This window comes from Oncorhynchus mykiss, chromosome 22 (genome assembly GCF_013265735.2).
Source record: "Oncorhynchus mykiss isolate Arlee chromosome 22, USDA_OmykA_1.1, whole genome shotgun sequence".
Lineage (NCBI taxonomy): Eukaryota > Metazoa > Chordata > Actinopteri > Salmoniformes > Salmonidae > Oncorhynchus > Oncorhynchus mykiss.
This window is the reverse complement of record NC_048586.1, coordinates 27,742,471-27,765,966: the sequence shown is the minus strand read 5'-3', so window position 1 is coordinate 27,765,966 and position 23,496 is coordinate 27,742,471. Positions and strand designations below refer to the sequence as shown.

At 40.6% G+C, this 23,496-nt stretch overlaps 1 protein-coding gene and 1 non-coding gene across 4 annotated transcripts in view; one reads left to right on the top strand and one right to left on the bottom strand.

The window, feature by feature from the left end:
* LOC110501685 (M-phase phosphoprotein 8) overlaps nt 1-23,496 on the top strand; it is a 29,334-nt gene that overhangs the window by 4,742 nt on the left and 1,096 nt on the right. Inside the window, exons 2-3 of one of the 3 annotated variants that reach the window (XM_036959033.1) lie at nt 16,021-18,109; nt 18,342-20,292. In XM_036959033.1, the coding sequence (XP_036814928.1) occupies nt 16,042-18,109; nt 18,342-19,687 (3,414 nt within the window). In that variant the 5' untranslated portion in view covers nt 16,021-16,041 and the 3' untranslated portion in view covers nt 19,688-20,292. Of the gene's footprint in view, nt 1-16,020; nt 18,110-18,341; nt 20,293-21,888; nt 23,454-23,496 lie in introns of those variants that run through there. The other 2 variants (XM_021579417.2, XM_021579416.2) reach the window with 2 other exon arrangements.
* trnaa-ugc lies at nt 20,606-20,681 on the bottom strand. The gene has a single exon. It is a non-coding gene; the product is annotated as a tRNA-Ala (tRNA).

Genomic DNA, 23,496 nt, shown 5'->3' with positions numbered 1-23,496 from the left:
CATCAATTACGCCAAACTTTTTTCCAAATTAACTCCATAATATCGACTGAAACATGTCAAACGTTGTTTAGAACCAATCCTCAAGGTGTTTTTCACATTTCTCTTCGATGATATATCCTTCGTGGAAGTGTGCGTTCCGTTCTGAATCCCAGGACAAAATGACCGCAACTGGAGATTACGCACAAATTTAGACAAAGGCCACCGGGCGGACCCCTGGAAAATGTAGTCTCTTATGGCCAATCTTCCAATGATATGCCTACAAACACGTCACAATGCTGCAGACATCTTGAAGAAACCACAGAAAGCACATGGTCGTTCCTGCTGCATTCACAGCCATATAAGGAGACATTTGAAAACAGAGCTTCAGAGATTCTGCTCATTTCCTGTTTGACGTTTCATCTTGGTTTCGCCTGTAGAATGAGTTCTGTGGCACTCACAGATAATATCTTTGTAGTTTTGGAAACGTTAGACTGTGTTCTTTCCAAAGCTGTCAATTCTATGCATAGTCGAGCATCTTTTCGTGACAAAATATTGCGCTTAAAACGGGCACGTTTTTTTATCCAAAAATGAAATAGCGCCCCTATAGGCTTAACAGGTTAAGAACACATTCTTTGTTTCAATGACAGCCTAGGAACGGGGGGTTAACTGCCTTGTTCAGGGGCAGAACAACAGATTTTCACCTTGTCAGCTCGGGGGATCCAATCTTGCAACCATACAGTTAACTAGTCCAATGCAATAATGGCCTGCCTCTCTCACGTTGCACTCCACAAGGAGACTGACTGCCTGTTACGCGAATGCAGTAAGCCAAGGTAAGTTGCTAGCTAGCATTAAACTTATCTTATAAAAAACAATCAATCCTAATAACTAGTTAACTACACATGGTTGATGATATTATTAGATATTATCTAGCGTGTCCTGCGTTGCATATAATCTGGTTTAGCATACAAGTATCTGTCCGAGCGGTGGTAGCAGAAGCAGGCGCGTAAACATTAATTCAAACAGCACTTTCGTGCATTTTGCCAGCAGCTCTTCGTTGTGCGTCAAGCATTGCGCTGTTTATGACTTCAAGCCTATCAACTCCCGAGATGAGGCTAGTGTAACCAAAGTGAAATGGCTAGCTAGTTAGCGCACGCTAACTAGAGGGACGGAAGCTATACTGTTACACTGGCAGTACTAAAGTGCCTATAAGAACATCCAATAGTCAAAAGGTTAATGAAATACAAGTGGTATAGAGGGAAATAGTCCTATAATTCCTATAATAACTGCAACCTAAAACTTCTTATCTGGGGAATAAGGAACCACCAGCTTTCATATGTTCTGAGCGAGGAACTTAAACGTTAGCTTTCTTACATAGCACATATTGCACTTTTACTTCCTTCTCCAACACTTTGTTTTTGCATTATTTAAACCAAATTGAACATGTTTCATTATTTACTTGAGGCTAAATGGATTTTATTGATGTATTATATTAAGTTAAAATAAGTGTTCATTCAGTATTGTTGTAATTGTCATTATTACAACAACAAAAACATTTTACAAAAAAAATCGCCCGATTAATCGGTATCGGCTTTTTTGGTCCTCCAATAATCGGTATCGGCGTTGAAAAATCATAATCGGTCGACCTCTATCACATACACGGTTAGCAGATGTTAATGCGAGTGCAGCGAAATGCTTGTGCTTCTAGACAATACAGTAATAACCAACGTGTCATCTAACCTTACAATTACACAACTACTACCATATACACACTACTACCATATACACACAAGTGTAAAGGGATAAAGAATATGTACATAAAGATGTATGAATGAGTGATGGTACGGCATAGGCAAGATGCAGTAGATGGTATCGAGTACAGTATATCCATATGAGATGAGTAATGTAGGGTATGTAAACATTATATTAAGTGGCATTGTTTAACCTTTCTGATCTCCCCATCCCGGATCCGGGTTCGTGAATACAGACTCAAGCTCATTACCATAACGCAACGTTAACTATTCATGAAAATCGCAAATGAAATGAAATAAATATGCTAGCTCTCAAGCTTAGCCTTTTGTTAACAACACTGTCATCTCAGATTTTCAAAATATGCTTCTCAACCATTGCAAAACAAGCATTTGTGTAACAGTATTGATGGCTAACGTAGCATTTAGCATTAGCATTCAGCTGGCAACATTTACACAAAAAAACAGAAAAGCATTCAAAAAAATCATTTACCTTTGAAGAACTTCAGATGTTTTCAATGAGGAGACTCTCAGATAGCAAATGTTCAGTTTTTCCTGAAAGATTATTTGTTTAGGAGAAATCGCTCCGTTTTCTGCGTCACGTTTAGCTATGAAAAAACCCCTGTATCCAGGATTGTGTAAATCTATCAGCAAGCTCATTAGCATAACACAACGTTAACTATTTATGAAAATCGCAAATGAAATGAAATAAATATGCCATCTCTCAAGCTTAGCCTTTTGTAAACAACACTGTCATCTCAGATTTTCAAAATATGCTTCTCAACCATAGGAAAACAATCATTTGTGTAAAAGTAGCTAGCTAGAGTTAGCATTTCGCGTTAGCATTTAGCGTTAGCATTAGCGTTAGCATCCAGCACGCAACATTAACAAAAACATAAAAGCCTTCAAATAAAATCATTTACCTTTGAAGAACTTCTGATGTTTTCAATGAGGATACTCTCAGTTAGATAGCAGATGCTCAGTTTTTCCAAAAAGATTCCTTGTGTATTAGAAATAGCTCCGTTTTATACATCACATTTGGCTACCAAAAAAAATCCATAAATTCAGTCCTCAAAACGCAAACTTTTTTCCAAATTAACTCCATAATATCGACTGAAAACATGGCAAACGTTGTTTAGAATCAATCCTCAAGGTGTTTTTCACATATCTCTTCATTGATACATCGTTCTTGGAAACATGCTTTCTCTCCTGAATCCCAGGAGAAAATGCCTGCACCTGAAGATTACGCACAAATTTAGACAAAGGACACCGGGCGGACCTCTGGAAAATGTAGTCTCTTATGGCCAATCTTCCAATGATATGCCTACAAATACGTCACAATGCTGCTAAGACCTTGGGCGAACGACAGAAAGTGTAGGCTCATTCCTTGCGCAATCACAGCCATATAAGGAGAGAATGGAAAACAGAGCTTCAGAAATTCTGCTAATTCCTGGGTGATGCATCATCTTGGTTTCGCCTGTAGAATGAGTTCTGGGGCACTTACAGACAAAATCTTTGCAGATTCTGAAACTTCAGAGTGTTTTCTTTCCAAAACTGTCAAGAATATGCATAGTCGAGCATCTTTTCGTGACAAAATATCGCGCTTAAAACGGGAACGTTTTTTATCCAAAAATGAAATAGCGCCCCTAGAGCTCTAAGAGGTTTTAAAGTGGCAAGAGATACATTTTTTCCATCAATTTCCATTATTAAAGTGAGCTGGTGTTGAGTCAGTATGTTGGCAGCAGCCACTCAATGTTAGTGGTGGCTGTTTAACAGTCTGATGGCCTTGAGATTGAAAAACAGCTTCTGTCTCTCGGTCCCTGCTTTGATGCACCTGTACTGACCTCGCCTTCTGGATGATAGCGGGGTGAACAGGCAGTGGCTCAGGTGGTTGTTGTCCTTGATGATCTTTATGGCAAATTGGAGTGGGTCTAAGGTGCCGGGTAGGGTGGAGGTGATATGGTGATTGACTAGTCTCTCAAAGCACTTCATGATGGCGGAAGTGAGTGCTACAGGGCGGTAGTCGTTTAGCTCAGTTACCTTAGCTTTCTTGGGAACAGGAACAATGGTGGCCCTCTTGAAGCATGTGGGAACAGGAGTCTGGGTTAAGGATTGATTGAATATGTCCGTAAACACACCAGCCAGCTGGTCTGCGCATGCTCTGAGGACGCGGCTGGGGCTGCTGTCTGGGCCTCTGCAGCCTTGCGAGGGTTAACACGTTTAAATGTTTTACTCACGTTGGCTGCAGTGAAGGAGAGTCCGCAGGTTTTGGTAGCGGGCCGTGTCAGTGGCACTGTATTGTCCTCAAAGCGAGCAAAGACGTTTAGTCTGTCTTGGAGCAAGACATCCTGGTCCGCGACAGGTTTTTCTTTTTTTTTTTGTAATCCGTGATTGACTGTAGACCCTGCCTTGTGTCTGAGACGTTTAACTGCAACTCTACTTTGTCTCTATATACTGATGTTTATCTTGTTTGATTGCCTTGCGGAGGGAATAGCTACACTGTTTGTATTCGGTCATGTTTCTGGTCACCTTGCCCTGGTGAAAAGCAGTGGTTTTCAGTTTCGCGCGAATGCTACCATCAATCCACGGTTTCTGGTTTGGGAATGTTTTAATAGACGCTGTGGGTACGACATCGCCAATGCACTTTCTAATGAACTCGCTCACTGAATCAGCGTATTCGTCAATGTTGTTGTTGGACGCAATGCGGAACATATCTCAATCCACGTGATAGAAGCAGTCTGTTCCTAGAGCGATCATCACTTTGGACTGGATGGCATCAAAAGTTCATTCCAAGGCGGTGTGCCATACAGTGGATGGCGATGATGTAGGCCCCGCCCCCCTTCAGCATGATGACCACACCGTTCTTGACTCTGGTCATCACAGCAGCTCCATCTGTTCCCAGAGCGACCAACTTGCTCCCCCAATCCTCACACACTCCCTCCATGATGGCACTGATGGCGTTGCTTATGTGTTCCGCGTCTGCTTTCTCGACCGACTTGATGCCGACTTTCTCGATCTTGGCCTTGTGACAGAATCTGACTAACTCCTCCTCTTTCACAAAACTGTCTGTGGAGCCATCTGACATGGAGAAAAAGTTGGTGTTTTTCAGATTGTCTTTGTTTCTCTCCACCTCTGCAATATGGTGCATAAACTCTGGCATGCTTCTCATTTCTATATGGTGAGCCCACAGCGATTCCTATTTTTTTTTCATGCAAAAATCAAACAAAATTAATTAGATATTCAATCATGTTATCCAATATAGCTGGCAGTTGATTGTGCTAAATTAGCCTTCTACCCTTTTGTTTACTTAAGGATCAACACTATAAGGCTGATAAAGTAAATTGTGTCACAATGCTTTAAAATGTAAACAGCATCTGGAGACAAACATTAAAATAGAATGTTACAGAGCCACAGGAAAGCATGGAGATCCATGTCAGCATCAGTAGGCCTATAATTTTATGTTATTTATACACTATTTTGAGGTGAACCAAAGCTTATCAAGAGCTGAGAAATAACCTACAATACTGGACCACGTCTGCTAAATAGACTTGAAAAAACGACCTACAAAAGTACTAGTCTAGCTACAAGAGTAACAACATTTTCTCTTACTCGCACATCCACTGGAAGTCAGAAAGTGGTCTCGCCTTCTTGCCAATGACATGTACAGTCCTAAACAGTACCTTCGTGTTGGTCTGCTCTGACACTGCCATTAGCACCATCACAGAGGGTGTCAAGGGGGGGCTCCGATTGATTGCCTGCGTGTCTGTGTCCCTGGCTCAATGTGACACTTGCTGTGTTCATGTTCACAAATGTTCTCCAGCTTAATTTCCGTGTTTTATTTCCGATGACAAATTAGTTGTTTATGCTTTTATCTTTAGCGTACTTGCGACACCACACAGAACAACTCATCGCCTCGGCATCATACTGTAGCCAGCCTCTTGAAACTCCATCTCCATTTCTCACAAAACATTATTTTTTTTACGTGAATTGTCCTCCTTTTCGTCGGTGGGTTTTTGTTCCAAAGGTTGGCTTACTCCAGGTAAATGTTGCCACATAACAGCTATTTAATTAACAATATCTAGCAGCAGACCTGTGACAAGTGAGCGATGTTGAGTAGCTGATGCCCTGTACAGTAAACAGTGCTGCGAAACTAGGAGCACTAGAGGCGGTCTGTGGCTGGCAAACATGAGTAATTTCCTCCTAACCATCATGCCAGATATTTTATGTGACTTTTGGTAAAAATATTTACCTGTCAGTGCTGTGGAAAGCCTTCTGAGATTTTCTCGCCAAATGGAAAATTTACCCGCATTTGGCTCTTGACGGGTGTTCATTTCGGACCCTGCTTGTATGTGTATGTATAGTGGATGTTATGAGTTACAATTAGTATGATATGTTTCGAATTTCAAAAATTACATGGTGTTACAAGTTTTTCAAAAAGTATATGTTACGAATTCCAATTTGTTGTGTCCGACATTGGCTTGGTGGCTAATGCTAGCTAGCTGGCTAACGTTAGCTAGGCTAGGGGTTAAAGTTAAGATGAGGGTTACATTCAGGAGTTAGGATTAGGGGAAGACAACTACAAAATCCAGATCATTCTGTTTCAAAATTGCTAAAGTTGTTCAAGATGAGATTCAACACGCAACCCATCCATCCCAACCAACCACCATCCTTTCGTTTTTGCCTGAAGTAACCTTATGTCTTATGTAACTTACTTACTTACTGACTTCATTGTCCCCATGGGGAAATTTTGTTGCAGTGTCATGTACACATTTAAAGTGCCGTTTAAATACAAAACAAGATTGACAATACAACTTTCATAAGTTACGCACCAATAAAAATAATAACAGTAAGAAATATGAAATACATTTTTAAAAATTAAAGAAGAAAAGACTAGCCTGCTTGCCTTACGGGATCAATGGGAACATTCGCCCGAGCTATTTAGGAGGGATATCACATCTGGCACATATGATTGTCTCGTTCTGTTTTTCCTGCTGAGGGGTGCCCTATACCTGCGCCCAGAGGGGAGTAATTCAAAGTCCAGGTACAGGGGGTGGCTTGGGTCTAAAATGATTTTGTAAGCCTTACAGAGGGTCCTGACCTTAAAGATCTCATCCAGGCCTGTCTGTTTGACTCCAAGTACCTTGCTTGCTGTGGTAATAATCCTTCTCAGCATGTTTCTCTGGCTGACAGTGGCATTGCCAAACCAACAAACAATACAAGAAGTTAAAATACTCTCAAAGGATTTGTAAAACAGAGTCAATATAGTACAGTCTATATTAAAAGAGCCCAACTTTTTTTAGAAAGTACAGTCTCTGTTGGCTCTTTTTGTAGGTCAGGGCTGTACATTAAACTCCACTGAAGCTTATTGTCCAAAAGGACACCCAGATATTTATATTCCTCTACAATTGGTAACTATACCAAACGTAACACATCCAACTAATTTGAGTGTTCCGGATTTACATTTACTAGGTTACGTCTAGTCTGAGACCAGGCTGAATTACATTTTATGAGCTCCATCAGCTATTTGTCAACTAGGCTAACATTTTATTCTTCACTTGGATGACACCAGTGTCTCCTAAACTCATCCCTAGTTGCAGGTGTAATGTTTGAAATGAGAAAATAATGCTATTTATTGAACCTTTTTGTGAACTTGGCAAGCAAGTTAAGAACACATTCTTATTTACAATGATGGCCAAACCCGGACGGTGCTGGGCCAATTGTGCGCCTCCCAATCACGGCCGGCTGTGATACAGCCTGGATTCGAACCAGGGTGTCTATAGTGACGCCTATAGTGCCTTAGACCGTTGCGCCACTCGGGAGCCCTTAAGGTAAATTCATTTTTGCTGTGAACAAAGTAATCCAGCAATGATACGCCTCCATCTTGTTTATTTCAGATTTTTCTCTTATTGGTCAAAACATGTGGGCATTGGTCAAAACATGTGGGTGTCCTGTTCAGACTTAAAAAGTTTGTATGCATACTTAAACTTTTTCTGAACTAATTTCACTCGTGCAAAAGAGGGAGGCTTGCACAGCTGGTGCTAGCACATGCGCAGATCAAATACACCACAAACTCCAATTAATGTTCACGTGTCCTTATAATTCAAAATATTGCTAAAAACAATCAATGACCGTACACCAATTTTGAATATAAGCAGCGTAAGATGTTTGTGACTAATGCCATTCGCTACCCAAGTATAGCAAGGCACCCTTTACTGGCTCAAACAGTTGTCCAATCAGTTTAGTAAACTTTTGGGATTTTTTTTTGACCAGATACAATGCTATTTCACAGTGAAACAAATTAACTGACTTTCAGCATGATTATAGGGAAATGCCCTCAACATCTTGTAAAAAAATGACTGATTGGCTGAAAGAAATTGATAAGCTTGTGGGAGCTGTTTTGTTTGACTTCAGTGCAGCTTTTGACATTATCAATCATAATCTGCTGCTAGAAAAACTTTATGGCTTTACATCCCCTGCTATATTGTGGATTGAGTTACATTTAACAAAACAGAGGGTGTTCTTTAATGGAAGCCTCCAACATAATCCAGGTCGAGTCAGGTGTTCCCCAGGGAAGTTGTCTAGGCCCCTTTCACTTTTTTCAATCTTTACCAATAACCTGCCACTAGCACTGAGTAAAGCCCGTGTGTCTGTGTACAGTGCCTTCAAAGTATTCTGACCCCTTTTTATTCAAAAAATGATTAAATAAATAAAAGATCCTCAGCAATCTACCTACAATACCCTATAATGACAAAGCAATATATTTTTGTAAATGTATTTTTTTTTTTTTACACCTTATTTCCATAAGTATTCAGATTGAGCTCAGGTGCATCCTTTTTCCATTGATCATCCTTGAGATGTTTCTGCAACTTGATTGGAGTCCACCTTTGGTAAGTTCATTAGATTGGGCATGATTTGGAAGGCACACACCTGTCTATATAAGGTCCTGCAGTTGACGCTGCATGTCAGAGAAAAAAACAATCCATGGGGTCAAAAGGTATTGTCCGCAGAGCCCCGATAAAGGATTGGAGGCACAGATCTGGGGAAGGGTACCAAAAAATGCATTGAAGATCTCCAAGAACACAGTGTCCTCCATCATTCTTAAATGGAAGAAGTTTGGACCCACCAAGACTATTCCTAGAGCTATCTGCCTGGTCAAAATGAGCTATCGGGGAGAAGGGTCTTGGTCAAGGGACTGGGAGACTATTCAGGATCGAGGTAAAGATGAACAGAGCAAAGTACAGAGTGATCCTTGATGAAAACCTGTCCACAGCGCTCAGGACCTCAGACTGGGGTGGAAGTGCACCTTCCAACAGGACAACGACCCTAAGCACACAGCCAAGACAATGCAGGATTGGCTTCGGGACAAGTCTCCTTAATGTCCTTGATTGGCCCAGCCAGAGCCAAGACTGGGACCCGATCTAAAATGTCTGGAGGGGCCTGAAAATAGCTGTGCAGCAATGCTCCCCATCCAACCTGACAGAGCTTGAGGATCTGCAAAGAATGGGAGAAACTCCCCAAATACAGGTGTGCCAAGCTTGTAGTGTCATACCCAAAAAGACTCAGCTGTAATCGATGCCAAAAGTGCTTGAACAAAGTCCTGAGTAAAGGGTCTGAATACTTATGTAAATGTGTGTTTCTGTTTTAATTTGAATAAATGAGCAAAAATGTCTGTTTTTGCTTTGTCATTTATTGGTTATTGTGTATAGATGGAGGGGGGGGGCAATTTGATCAATTTTAGAATACGGCTGTAACCTAAAAAAAATGTGGAAAAAGTCAAGGGGTCTGAATATTTTCCAAATGCATTGTATGCTGACGACACAACATTATACACGCCGGTTACCACACGAAGTGAAATCACTGTTACACTTAACAAAGAGCTAGTACTAAATATTTCAAAAAGAAAGCATTGTATTTGTGACAAACATTCCCTGAACACTAAATCTTGTAATGAATAATGTTGAAATTGAGCAAGTTGAGGAGACTGTCATGGTCAAAACATTAATGCAACAGTAGCTAAGATGGGAAGCGGGCTGTCTGTAATAATGCGCTACTCTGCTTTCTTGACATTGCTATCAACAAAACAAGGTCTATAGGCCCTAGTTTTGTTGTAACTGGACTACTGCCCAGTCATATGGTCAAGTGCCACAAAGAGGGACATAGGCAAATTACAGTTGGCCCAGAGCAGCAAGGCTGGCCCTTAAATGTACACACAGAGCTAACTCAATGACATGCATGTCAGTCTCTCCTGGATCAAAATAACGGAGAGATTGACTGCATCACTATGTGTCTTTGTGAGAGGTATTGACAGCACTGCTCAGACACCCAATGGGTATCCCTAATAAACATACTCGGCCTACTGCCATAATCAGTTTAATATTGAATTATTAGTGTTCATGTAAGCGTGGGCGATTCAATGAGAGAAGTTCAGAAATAGACAAGATGACGACCTACACATTACATTGTTTGATTACGCATGGAGCAAAAATGTATTTTAAGAACTGCACATTTTCAAACGTTCCATCTGCAACTAGCGATAGTTTAGGAGACACCGGTGTCTTCCATGTCGAGAATGAAGAAAGTATCGCCACCTTTAGATTAGTTGACCGTGCTTTTCGTTATCTAAGCTGTAGGCTTGGGCGGTGTCCAGATTTTTATATTGTCATACCATCGTTCTCTCATAGTGGGATTTACAATATTACCGGGTGTTTTAAAAACGCAAGAAAAGCCCATTGGGCAAAACTAGCACAAACAAATGGCGAAATCACATAGACGCTGTTCGTTTTCACTTGTTAGCATTTAGCTAACAAACTAATTGCAAATCCAGCTCATAAAGTTATACAAGCATAGCTATTAGCTACCAAATGTCATTTTTGATAAGTGTGGACATTTTACAAGCAGAAGTGACCAAGATAAATTGTGCAAATGAACAAAGTTGTGATTCATGGTTTTCTGAAGGAAGAGCAGCAGGGTTACAGAGAGCAGATGGGAGAATAACGCAGGTGGGAAGCACAGGAAAATAATTGCAGCTGTACAGAACTCATCCAGAACTCTTTGACTTCTGTCAGGAAGCCATTAATACATTTCTGAAGGCAATAATTTAGTAGTGAATTGCATACATCACCTTGTGCGCCACACAACAAAGACTCGCTGATAGATATTGAATGCTATGGAATAATCAGCTCGCTTTCTCCCGTTGTGCTATTTACAAACAAGTGACTGGCTCAATTGTTCTGGGGAACTATGGTAAGCTTCATAATTTTAAAATATTGTGACGGGGAAATCAAGAACGCAGTCTGCTTTACCTCCTAAGGTATTGCACAAGTTGACTGCAGATAATAACTTCAAGTAGCTACAAATATTCACATTTGTTGAAACACTTCACAGAAGTAGTTTTGACAGTATTGAAAAGCCACCCTGTGACTTTTTCCAAATACCCTGGTATACGGTATACCGCCCAAACCTAGTAAGATGTAACGGGTATGGAAGTATGCCAGAGTACATTATTTCATACCCTGAATACAAACTGTAGCTAGGGTGGGAATGGAACTGTTTTGTGGTCATCAAGTTAACTCACTGACCTCATCTACCCCTCTTCTCTGTTCGCTAGAGCGGCTTATCGGGTATCTATAATTTTATATTTGTTATCGGTCTATCAAATCAAAATCAAATCAAATTGATTTATATAGCCCTTCGTACATCAGCTGATATCTCAAAGTGCTGTACAGAAACCCAGCCTAAAACCCCAAACAGCAAGCAATGCAGGTGTAGAAGCACGGTGGCTAGGAAAAACTCCCTAGAAAGGCCAAAACCTAGGAAGAAACCTAGAGAGGAACCAGGCTATGTGGGGTGGCCAGTCCTCTTCTGGCTGTGCTGGGTGGAGATTATAACAGAACATGGCCAAGATGTTCAAATGTTCATAAATGACCAGCATGGTTGAATAATAATAATAATAACAATAATAATAATAATAATAATAATAATAATAATAATAATAATAATAATAATACGGCAGAACAGTTGAAACTGGAGCAGCAGCACGGCCAGGTGGACTGGGGACAGCAAGGAGTCATCACGTCAGGTAGTCCTGAGGCATGGTCCTAGGGCTCAGGTCCTCCTCTGAGAGAAAGAGAGAATTAGAGAGAGCACACTTAAATTCACACGGGAATTTATTATCCACCTAATGTGTTGGACCATTCGCTCTAAGTTTTCTGAATAAAAATTATAACTCAGGGCAGGTTGACATCGTTATCCGGTTACCTTGAGAGTGGAGGAGCTGTGGAATGAAAGTTATACCCAGTTTGTGTAGTCAAGGGCACGGCCTCAGGGGGGAAAAAGGGAGCTTTGGGACAAAAGTGGTAGGCTTTATTTTTTTGTGTATTGAGCCACATCATTAGGATCATCAGCTGTTAGTATCTCTGAACATGGGGTTTGATGGCAATAAATTATGAGTTGCATTCACAGTCTAGCAACAGGAACGTGCAATAACATCTGCTAAACATGTGTATGTGACAAATAACATTTTTATTTTAATAGAATATTCTGTAATTTAGCATATTCTGGTGTTTCAAAACCGTAAGAAACTGATTAGTGAACTTGACCACCACCCCATTTTTTCTGATGTCATCAAGCAAGCAAAGTAACAAACAAACCTTGGAATGAAATTTACAGAATGGAAACAAATGTGTTACAGCTCTTTTTTTTTAAATTGCTGTGTGAGTCACATTACATGGGTTTTTGTAAGCTTGACACATTAATTAACCTTTCTGATCTCCCCATCCCGGATCCGGGTTCGTGAATACAGACTCAAGCTCATTACCATAACGCAACGTTAACTATTCATGAAAATCGCAAATGAAATGAAATAAATATGCCATCTCTCAAGCTTAGCCTTTTGTTAACAACACTGTCATCTCAGATTTTCAAAATATGCTTCTCAACCATTGCAAAACAAGCATTTGTGTAACAGTATTGATGGCTAACGTAGCATTTAGCATTAGCATTCAGCTGGCAACATTTACACAAAAAAACAGAAAAGCATTCAAAAAAATCATTTACCTTTGAAGAACTTCAGATGTTTTCAATGAGGAGACTCTCAGATAGCAAATGTTCAGTTTTTCCTGAAAGATTATTTGTTTAGGACAAATCGCTCCGTTTTCTGCGTCACGTTTAGCTATGAAAAAACCCCTGTATCCAGGATTGTGTAAATCTATCAGCAAGCTCATTAGCATAACACAACGTTAACTATTTATGAAAATCGCAAATGAAATGAAATAAATATGCCATCTCTCAAGCTTAGCCTTTTGTAAACAACACTGTCATCTCAGATTTTCAAAATATGCTTCTCAACCATAGGAAAACAATCATTTGTGTAAAAGTAGCTAGCTAGAGTTAGCATTTCGCGTTAGCATTTCGCGTTAGCATTAGCGTTAGCATCCAGCACGCAACATTAACAAAAACATAAAAGCCTTCAAATAAAATCATTTACCTTTGAAGAACTTCTGATGTTTTCAATGAGGATACTCTCAGTTAGATAGCAGATGCTCAGTTTTTCCAAAAAGATTCCTTGTGTATTAGAAATAGCTCCGTTTTTATACATCACATTTGGCTACCAAAAAAAATCCATAAATTCAGTCCTCAAAACGCAAACTTTTTTCCAAATTAACTCCATAATATCGACTGAAAACATGGCAAACGTTGTTTAGAATCAATCCTCAAGGTGTTTTTCACATATCTCTTCATTGATACATCGTTCTTGGACACATGCTTTCTCTCCTGAATCCCAGGAGAAAATGACCGCACCTGAAGATTACGCACAAATTTAGACAAAGGACACCAGGCGGACCTCTGGAAAATGTAGTCTCTTATGGCCAATCTTCCAATGATATGCCTACAAATACGTCACAATGCTGCTAAGACCTTGGGCGAACGACAGAAAGTGTAGGCTCATTCCTTGCGCAATCACAGCCATATAAGGAGAGAATGGAAAACAGAGCTTCAGAAATTCTGCTAATTCCTGGGTGATGCATCATCTTGGTTTCGCCTGTAGAATGAGTTCTGGGGCACTTACAGACAAAATCTTTGCAGATTCTGAAACTTCAGAGTGTTTTCTTTCCAAAACTGTCAAGAATATGCATAGTCGAGCATCTTTTCGTGACAAAATATCGCGCTTAAAACGGGAACGTTTTTTATCCAAAAATGAAATAGCGCCCCTAGAGCTCTAAGAGGTTAAACTACTTGATTTTGCCTAGGCTTCAGAATTGTATGATATTTCACGTTGCACTTGGAGAATATTTACCCTTTATTGTCCATGGTTTGAGACAAAATGGATCCCATGATGCTGAGGCAGTTGCCGTGTTTACTATGTTGTCATAACAAAATGACCATTCAGTTGTGTTCAGCTTTGGTCTTTGGGGGTGTCCGTCACACTCATGAACGGCTGTGCAACAGCATTGGCGTGCTATGTCTCTGTGGCAACTACAATCAGTTGCAGTCTACAACCGTGTTTGATATAGTTGATTGGCTTATACATGGACCCAAACTGGAGAATGAGTGTGGCCAGGTAGTGCTGCATCTCGGCTCCTGTTTGGTGCCTACTGCCTAGTACTGAATGTTAGCCTGATGTCTACCTTCAGATAACAACCAACCCCCATGGTAGTCTCCTGATCACTATGGCAACCAAGGTGTTGATCACTTGGCAACAGAGATGGTAGAGGTGGACAAAGGGGGAGTGTGTGTGTGTGTATATATATATATATATATATATATATATATATATAATTTTAAAAAATGACAATTACAACAATACTGAAAGAACCCTTATTTTAACTTAATATAATAAATAAATTTAGCCTCAAATAAATAATGAAACATGTTCAATTTGGTTTAAATAATGCAAAAACAAAGTGTTGGAGAAGAAAGTAAAAGTGCAATATGTGCCATGTAAGAAAGCTAACGTTTAAGTTCCTCGCTCAGAACATGAGAACAAATGAAAGCTGGTGGTTCCTTTTAACATGAGTCTTCAATATTCCCAGGTAAGAAGTTTTAGGTTGTAGTTATTATAGGACTATTATCTATACCATTTTGATTTCATATACCTTTGACTATTGGATGTTCTTATAGGCACTTTAGTATTGCCAGTGTAACAGTATAGCTTCCGTCCCTCTCCTCGCCCCTACCTGGGCTCGAACCAGGAACACATCGACAACAGCCATCCTCGAAGCGTCGTTACCCATGCAGAGCAAGGGGAATAACCACTCCAAGTCTCAGAGCAAGTGACGTTTGAAACGCTATTAGCGCGCACCCCGCTAACTAGCTAGCCATTTCACATCGGTTTCACCAGCCTAATCTCGGGCATTGATAGGCTTGAAGTCATAAACAGCGCAATGCTTGAAGCACAACGAAGAGCTGCTGGCAAAACGCACGAAAGTGCTGTTTGAATTGCTCAGACTGCTCTATCAAATCATAGACTTAATTATAACATAATAACACACAGAAATATTAATTAATATTAATTAACATTAATATGGTCGATTCCGGAAACTATCATCTCGAAAACAAGACGTTTATGCTTTCAGTGAAATACGGAACCGTTCCGTATTTTAACAGGTGGCATCCATAAGTCTAAATATTCCTGTTGCATTGCACAATCTTCAATGTTATGTCAATTATGTCAAATTCTGGCAAATTAGGTGGCCCAAACTGTTGCATATACCCTGACTCTGCGTGCAATGAACGCAAGAGAAGTGACAATTTCACCTGGTTAATATTGCCTGCTAACCTGGATTTCTTTTAGCTAAATATGCAGGTGTAAAAATATACTTCTGTGTAGAAAGGCATTGATGTTTATGGTTAGGTACACATTGGAGCAAGGACAGTTTTTTTTCTTCCCGCGAATACGCACCGCATCGATTATATGCAACGCAGGACACGCTAGATAACTACACATGGTTGATATTACTAGTTTAACTCGTGATTATGATTGTTTTTTATAATATAAGTTTAATGCTAGCTCGCAACTTACCATAGCTTACTGCATTCGCGTAACAGGCAGGCTCCTCGTGGAGTGCAATGAAAGGCAGGTGGTTAAGTGGACTTTAATAAGCTCTCCTCAGGTAATGATTCTTAAGAAATACACCTGCTAGCCTAAAAAGTGGTTGGCTATATTCTTATTTTTTTCACATATACACAGCTTGTACCTGGAACACTTGCACTCAACATGTTTACCATGGACTATACTTACCCATAGGCTTATGGTAGGTTTATCCTAATAACCTGTGCTGTGTTTGTGTGGGTGCAGGTACAGGTGGTAGCAGCCTAAATGATGGACGGGGAACACCAGGAAGAGAATCCTTCACATGAGAAAGAAAATGCTCTACACAATGAAGAGAAGACTTCATGTGATGTGGAGAAGACTTTATGTGACATGGAGAGAGCTTTGTGTGACATAAAGAAGAGTGCTGAAGAGAGCATTTCAAGTAATGACGAGAACAGTTCAGATGATGAGGTTGGACAAAGACTGGATTCAAAAGCCCCAAGTGGCTCAGAGCCTCTTCCATCTAATGCAGAGCACCCCTGCGATAATGAATCTGAGCCGTTGCCACAAAAAACCTCCCAAACTAAAAAACCTCAACGCAAGAAATTCGCACCACGGAAAGGTACAAGGTCAAGCTTACGTTCTAGCACAAAAATTACAGTCAGCACATGTAGTATGACAGATGATGGTAAAAGAAAATGGGACAAAAAACACTTCTGCCTGTATTGCAATGAACCACACCACAAAATTGCAAGACATTTAGAAAGGATACACGCAGAAGAAGCATCTGTCGCTCATGCTATGAGCTTCCCCAAACTCTCCAAAATCAGGTCTCTTTTGCTTGACCAACTCCGTAACAAAGGCAACTATCAAGTTCTTCAAAGTGGAGATGGAGAAATTGTGACTAAGGATAGACCCTCTTACGATGGTGTTTCTGTGCGTGACTGCCTGCCCTGCCAACACTGCTTAGCTTTTTTCAACAAAATAGATTTATGGAAGCATGAGGGCTCATGTAAAGCCAGAAAAGGACAAGATGAAAAGAGGGGAGGAAAAAGAGTGCGGGTCCAGGCTGCGTCCTCTCGACTTCTTCCATTGCCTGTCTACTCTACTGGAGGATGTGAAGAAATAATACACAATATGAATCAAGATGACATCTTATGCCACATCAAAAATGATCCCCTAATATGTAAATATGGCAATGCATTATCTGCAAAGCATGGCCATGCCAAGTCACAGTTTACATACATTGGATCAAAAATGAGGGAATTGGCTAGATTTGTACTTACTGTAAATGAGATGGACTGTGGTGTCCAATATCTGCATGAAGTATGTGTACCATCCAAATTCAAATTGGCCGTTCATGCTGCCAGGAAAATGAGTGGTTTTGATCCTGCCTCCGACAGGTACAAGACCCAATCTCTTCCTTTAAAGATTGGCTATTCCTTGAAAAGAGCTACTGAAATAGCTTTTGGGGAGAGTCGTATGACAGAGGACCGTGATGCAGAGGCACAAGCCAGAAGGTTCATTGAGCTTCTTGAAAACGATTGGAATAACTGTTTTTCCGGTTTGTCCCTCAGCGCTGTCCCTCAGTGTGATGAAGTTGATGTGTCTTCACTAACTGAGGATTTGATTAAACTTCAGAAGTTTCTCAAGGTTGCAGAGGACACAGCAAAGAGAGAATTGCTCGAGAGCCCCACCAACGCTGTCTGGAAAAAGCTAAATGAAACTCTTCTTGCCGAAATAGCTCTCTTCAACAGAAAAAGGACAGGAGAGGTTGCGAAAATGCTGTTGGAAACGTACACAAACAGAAAGAAATCTCCAGCTAGTGCAGACATTTTCAATAGCCTCTCAAGGCTGGAACAGGAGCTTGGTGACGACAAACTAACCAGGGTGGAAATAGAAGGCAAAAATGGTAGAACAATGCCGGTCCTACTAACGGCAAGGATGATCTCATCTCTTGAGATCCTAATTGCAAACAGAGACAAAGTTGGTGTGTCAAAGGACAACCCTTATGTCTTTGCACGGAGCCCAGATGCAGCAAGCTACGTCAGAGGGTCTGACTGTTTGAGAAAATTTGCGCATGAGTGTGATGCAAAGAATCCTGAAAGTCTGATCCATGCTACAGTGAGGAAAGAGGTTGCTATCCATTGCCAAATTCTGAACTTAAATGAAAGTGAATTGGATCAGGTGGCAAAATTATTGGGACATGACACCCAGGTCCACAAAGAGTACTACAGACTGTCTGAAAACGCAGCACATCTAGCAGAAATCAGCAAATTGCTGCTTGCAATGGATCAGGTTCCAGTGGTAATTCCAGGACCATCAGAGGAAAGGATTGTTTCACCTACATATGGTGGGTATCAGTTGCTTTGGAGAGTATTTGGACAACATTTTCATTTTGTTTCAAGGGTTAAATGTTCAGTCAAAATCACAATTCAAAATTTTGTGCCATTTACATGTTAACTAGAGCTACATTTTTGAGAAGCTTTCAACTCATTACCCTAAACTATTTTCTCTGTTCCTCTTTACAATATATGATAATGACACATTCATGAATAATTTTCTTCTCTGTATTCATTTCATAGGGGCATATTCTGCAGGGACATATTCAGCGGGAACCGATTCTGCGAGGGCGTATCCTACTGGCACATATACCACTGGGTCATCTTATCCTACAGCGACATATTCAGCGAAGTCATATACATTGGGGGCACAGCCTTCAAGGTCATATCATGCTGGGACATATCCTGAGAAGTCATATCCTTCTGGATCACATTCTGCAAGGTCATATCATGCTGGGACAGATTGTGCAAGGGTGTATCCTACTGGGATAAATCCTGCTAGATCATATTCTGTGACACATCCTGCAGAGACCTATCCAGCAGCTTCGTATGCTGCCGGGACACATCTTGCAAGTTCGTATCCTGCAAGTCCTTATGACCTATCATCTCCTGCAAGATCATATACTTCGGGGACAAATCCTGCAAAATCATATCCTGAAGAGACATATCCTATGGGGACATATCGTGCAGGGACACATCTTGCGGGGTCACAACTTGCAAGGTCATATTCTGCCGGAACATATCCTGCACAGACACTTCCAGCGCGTACTGTTATTACGCCAACACTTAATGCACAGACACTTCCTGTTGGGGCAGTGCCTGCGGTTGCCGTTCCTTTGGGTGCAGTTCCTTTGGGGACAGGTTCTGTGGGGACAGATAAGGTGGGCACAGTGTGGAAACAGAGGATGTGGAGTGATGCAGCTAAGGCTGCAGTGAACCGTCAGATGGGACACTTTATCTCAATGATGGAGGTTCCAGGTAAACAGGACTGTGAAGTTTGCCTGCACAATGAACCAGCTCTAAGAGACAGGACATGGAGGGACATCAAAAACTATGTGCACAACACAGTAAAATCTATAAAACGAAAGAATGGCCTTACAAGAGTGGACCCCACAAAACAAACAAAGAAAGGAGCAGCAAAGAAACAAAAAGAGGCAAAGCGTGCTAAGGAATGGGTTGGTGGAACAATTACAGTACCTGCACAGGGTCAAGAAGACAGACTTGAGGCAGGTCCTGTGGCAACACCAAGGAAACAGAAGATATGGAGTAATGAGGCTCAGGCTGCGGTCAGGCGGCAGCTAGGAGACTTCACTAAACTGATGAAGATTCCAGGTAAAAAGGAATGTGATGCATGTCTTGCAGCTGAACCAGCTCTGCAAGGCAGGACATGGAAAGATGTAAAAAACTATGTGCGTAATACATTAATGACAATGTGCAGGAGGCATATTTCAGGCAAACAAAACATGGACCATGAAAAACCAAGTCCAAGGACACCGAAACCAGGGGTCCAACAAAATCCAGGGGTGCATCAGAAACCAGGGACACTGTTGGGACTTCCAGAAGATCCTCCTGTTTATCTGTATTTATGATTACCTTGAGCTAGTTTTAAAAGCTTTTGATTTAATCTGACATCCTTGCTCATTCTGATCTCACTTTGTAACATAAAGCAAGAATGTAGAACCATTTTAAGGACATAATATCACTACGTACTTTATTCTACAAATGTATCCGTAGCAATTAGACTACATAGTGACGTAGTATGAATATAAACTTGTTTAGCTGAATTTTACGTACGTTTTCTCAGCTTTTTAAATTTTTTTGGCACAATGTATTCTGACGCCCAAATTCAAAATCCTTTGGCATGAGCTACACCAACGATGTATGTAAACCCTGGATTGCTGATGCTATGTATTGTCCTTTAAGAGGCTTTGAAGACACTGGTTGGCCTTGTTGGCACTCCCCACTAGGAGTAGTCCTCCATAGGAATGACTGGACTTCTACAGTATTTTAATTAAATGTGTTTTGGTGTTGTTGTAGTGAGGACAGTAACATTAGTACTCTAAAATACTTTAAGGAAATTGTATTTTTGCCTGTACCATTGTATGTGTAGGTTAGGTTTTGAATTAAAACAACTGTTCAGCAAACCGAGGATTTAGTGGGTTAGGCTATTCCTGGTAGAAGTGCGGTGTGAATGAGTTAAAGTACTACATTTGTGCCCCGGTTAGAGAGTCTGGTTTGATGTTTGAGCTGCTTGAAATCCACCAATCACGTAAAGAAAAATGTTTCTTTGGCTGTTCTAGAATTATACTGAACGAAAATTATAAGCGCAGCTTGTTACGTGTTGGTCCCATGAGCTAAAATAGATGCCAGAAATGTTCCATAAGCACACAAACCTTATTTTTCTCAAATGTTGGGCACAAATTACTTCACAGCCCTGTTAGTAAGCATTTCTCCTTTACATTACGACCTACAGTACGGAGGGTATACATTTTAATATTTGTTCAAACTGGTCCCACGTGGGAATCAAACCCACATCCCTGGCGTTGCAAGTGCCATGCTCTACCAACTGAGCCACACAGGACCTCCTTTACCAAGATAACCCATCCACCTGACAGGTGTCTCTCCCAGACTGATAAGAACCTTGATGTGACCCTGGACAACACCCTGTCGTTCTCTACAAATATCAAAGCTGTGACCCGCTCCTGCAGGTTCATGCTCTACAACATCTGTACATTACGACCCTATTTAACACAGGAAGTGGCGCAGGTCATAATCCAGGCCCTTGTACTCTCCCATCTGGACTACTGCAACTCGCTGTTGGCTGGGCTCCCCACTTAACCCATTAAGCCCCTGCAACTTATCCAGAATGCTGCAGCCCGCCTGGTTTTCAAACTTTAAGTTTTCTCATGTCACCCCACTCCTCCGCACATTCCGCTGGCTTCCATTCAAAGCTCTCATCCACTACAAGACCATGGTGCTTACCTACGGAACAGCAAGAAAAACTGCCCCTCTACCATCAGGCTATGCTCAAACCCTACACCCCAAGCCGAGCACTGCGTTCTGCAACCTTAGGTGCCACCCCAGTTTACAATTGGCTCATTCATCCTCTCTCCTGTAACTATTCCCCAGGTTGTTGCTGTAAATGAGAACGTGTTCTCAGTCAACTTACCTGGTAAAATAATGGAAAAAGAAAATAAAGAAAAGGTCTCTTGGGTCTCCCAGCTCAGGCCAATCCAAGTTCTTCTCTGTCCTAGCACCCCTCTCTGTCCTGGCAAGCCCACCCATGTCTGTGCCCAGTCATGTGCTATCCATAGATGTATATGCTTATGAATTGTAACTCAGTAAAATTATTCCAATTTTTGCATGTTGCATTTATAGTTTTGTTCAATATAGAATCTTCACATGACTACACAAAGACCGGCTCCATTAAATGTTTTATTTTAATGGATTATACATGCATACATACATACATACATACATACATACATGGAAGTAACTGAAATGTGTTTTGCCAATTGGAAACAGTTCCTTCGTTCTGTGTGTGTGTGTAATTGGTTTCAGAGAATCACAGAGCCTATTCCTCTTGTACTTCGGTCTTTAGCTGTCCATGTACACTACCGTTCAAAAGTTTGGAGTCACTTAGAAATGTTTTTGTCCATTAAAATAACATCAAATTGATCAGAAATACAGTGTAGACATTGTTAATGTTGTAAATAACTATTGTAGCTGGAAACGGCTGATTTTTCTTTAAATGGAATATCTACATAGGCGTACAGAGGATCCTCCCACTCTTTCTATTCTTGTTAGAGCCAGTTTGCACTGTACTGTGAAGGGAGTAGTACACAGCTCTTCAGTTTCTTGGCAATTTATTGCATGGAATAGCCTTCATTTCTCAGAATAAGAATAGACTGGCGAGTTTTAGAAGAAAGTCCTTTGTTTCTGGCCATTTTGAGCTTGTAATCGAACCCACAAATGCTGATGCTCCAGATACTCAACTTGTCTAAATAGTTTTATTGCTGCTTTAATCAGAACAAGTTTTCAGCTGTGCTAACATAATTGCAAAAGTGTTTTCTAATGATCAATTAGCCTTTTAAAATGATAAACTTGGATTAGCTAACACAACATGCCATTGGAAAACAGGAGTGATGGTTTCTGATAATGGGCCTATGTAGATATTCCATAAAAAATCAGCAGTTTCCAGCTACAATAGTCATTTACAACATTAACAATTTCTACACTGTATTTCTGATCAATTTTGTTATTTTAATGGACAATAAATGGTAGTGTAGGTCTACTTGTTTTATTAATGTTGCTATTGATTTCACAGCAGCAGTTTAAGTTTTTCAACACTAATTTAGGCTGACTAACCTGTATAGGGTGTGATAGCCGTTGCTTCTCTATATTATTTAATCCACTTGACTACTAATATTATATATTTCATCCACTTGCCTCCTAGATAATGTTATTATTGCAAGTCAATCTTTGTTGATTCTAATTGCATTAAGGTTCAAGGAGGAATTATGTAACTAAATGAGTGTTTATATTTATCAGTTTGTGTAATAACTGCAACAGATCTGCTACGGTGTTAGGTGTTAACTGAGGAAAAATAATCAGGGGTTTCAACCACACCCCACTATTTACTGTCTAAAGATGTTTAAATAGTTTTTTTTCACCAACATGTATTTGTTATCAAGCTGCCTTTCGTTACCCCCTGGTGTTCATTGTGTGTAATCTAAGATACCATATTTGCTTCGTTAATAAATTGTTACTTGATGTAAATGTTAAAATGTTATTCCAGTTCTCAGAATATTCATATAGCCTTCTTGAGGTCCACCATTAGTGTTCCAACAGGGATTTAGAATTGTACCAATAACAGTTCAAGGAAACAGCTTTGAGATTTCATGATGTTGTAATGCTAGGAATCTATCATCACCATTGCTTTATGCTTTCATGAACTTAACCTTTTTGGATGAAAAGACAACGCCCTAGGTAAGTATACAATCAGCTAAACCTTCAAATAAGTGAACTGCCCCTCTAATTATTTAAGCAATTAGCCCCTCCCCATTTATTATCATATATAACTTGCTTGCTACAAGTGGCTTTGGAAAGCTGTGGTCCTCGGTAATGAAGGTGTCTGTCTGTCTGTCTGTCTGTCTGTCTGTCTGTCTGTCTGTCTGTCTGTCTGTCTGTCTGTCTGTCTGTTGCCTCCCACAGGACTCCAGTGGTATTTCCATGAGTATGTTGGCAGCAGCAGGGGGACAGGATGACATCCTGAGGCTGCTGATAAAGAAGGGGGTGAAGGGGAACGGACGGCAGAAGAACGGCACTACTGCCCTAATGCACGCTGCGGAGAAGGTAACACAGGACAGACTGGTTTAAACCACCTTATTACAAGTAC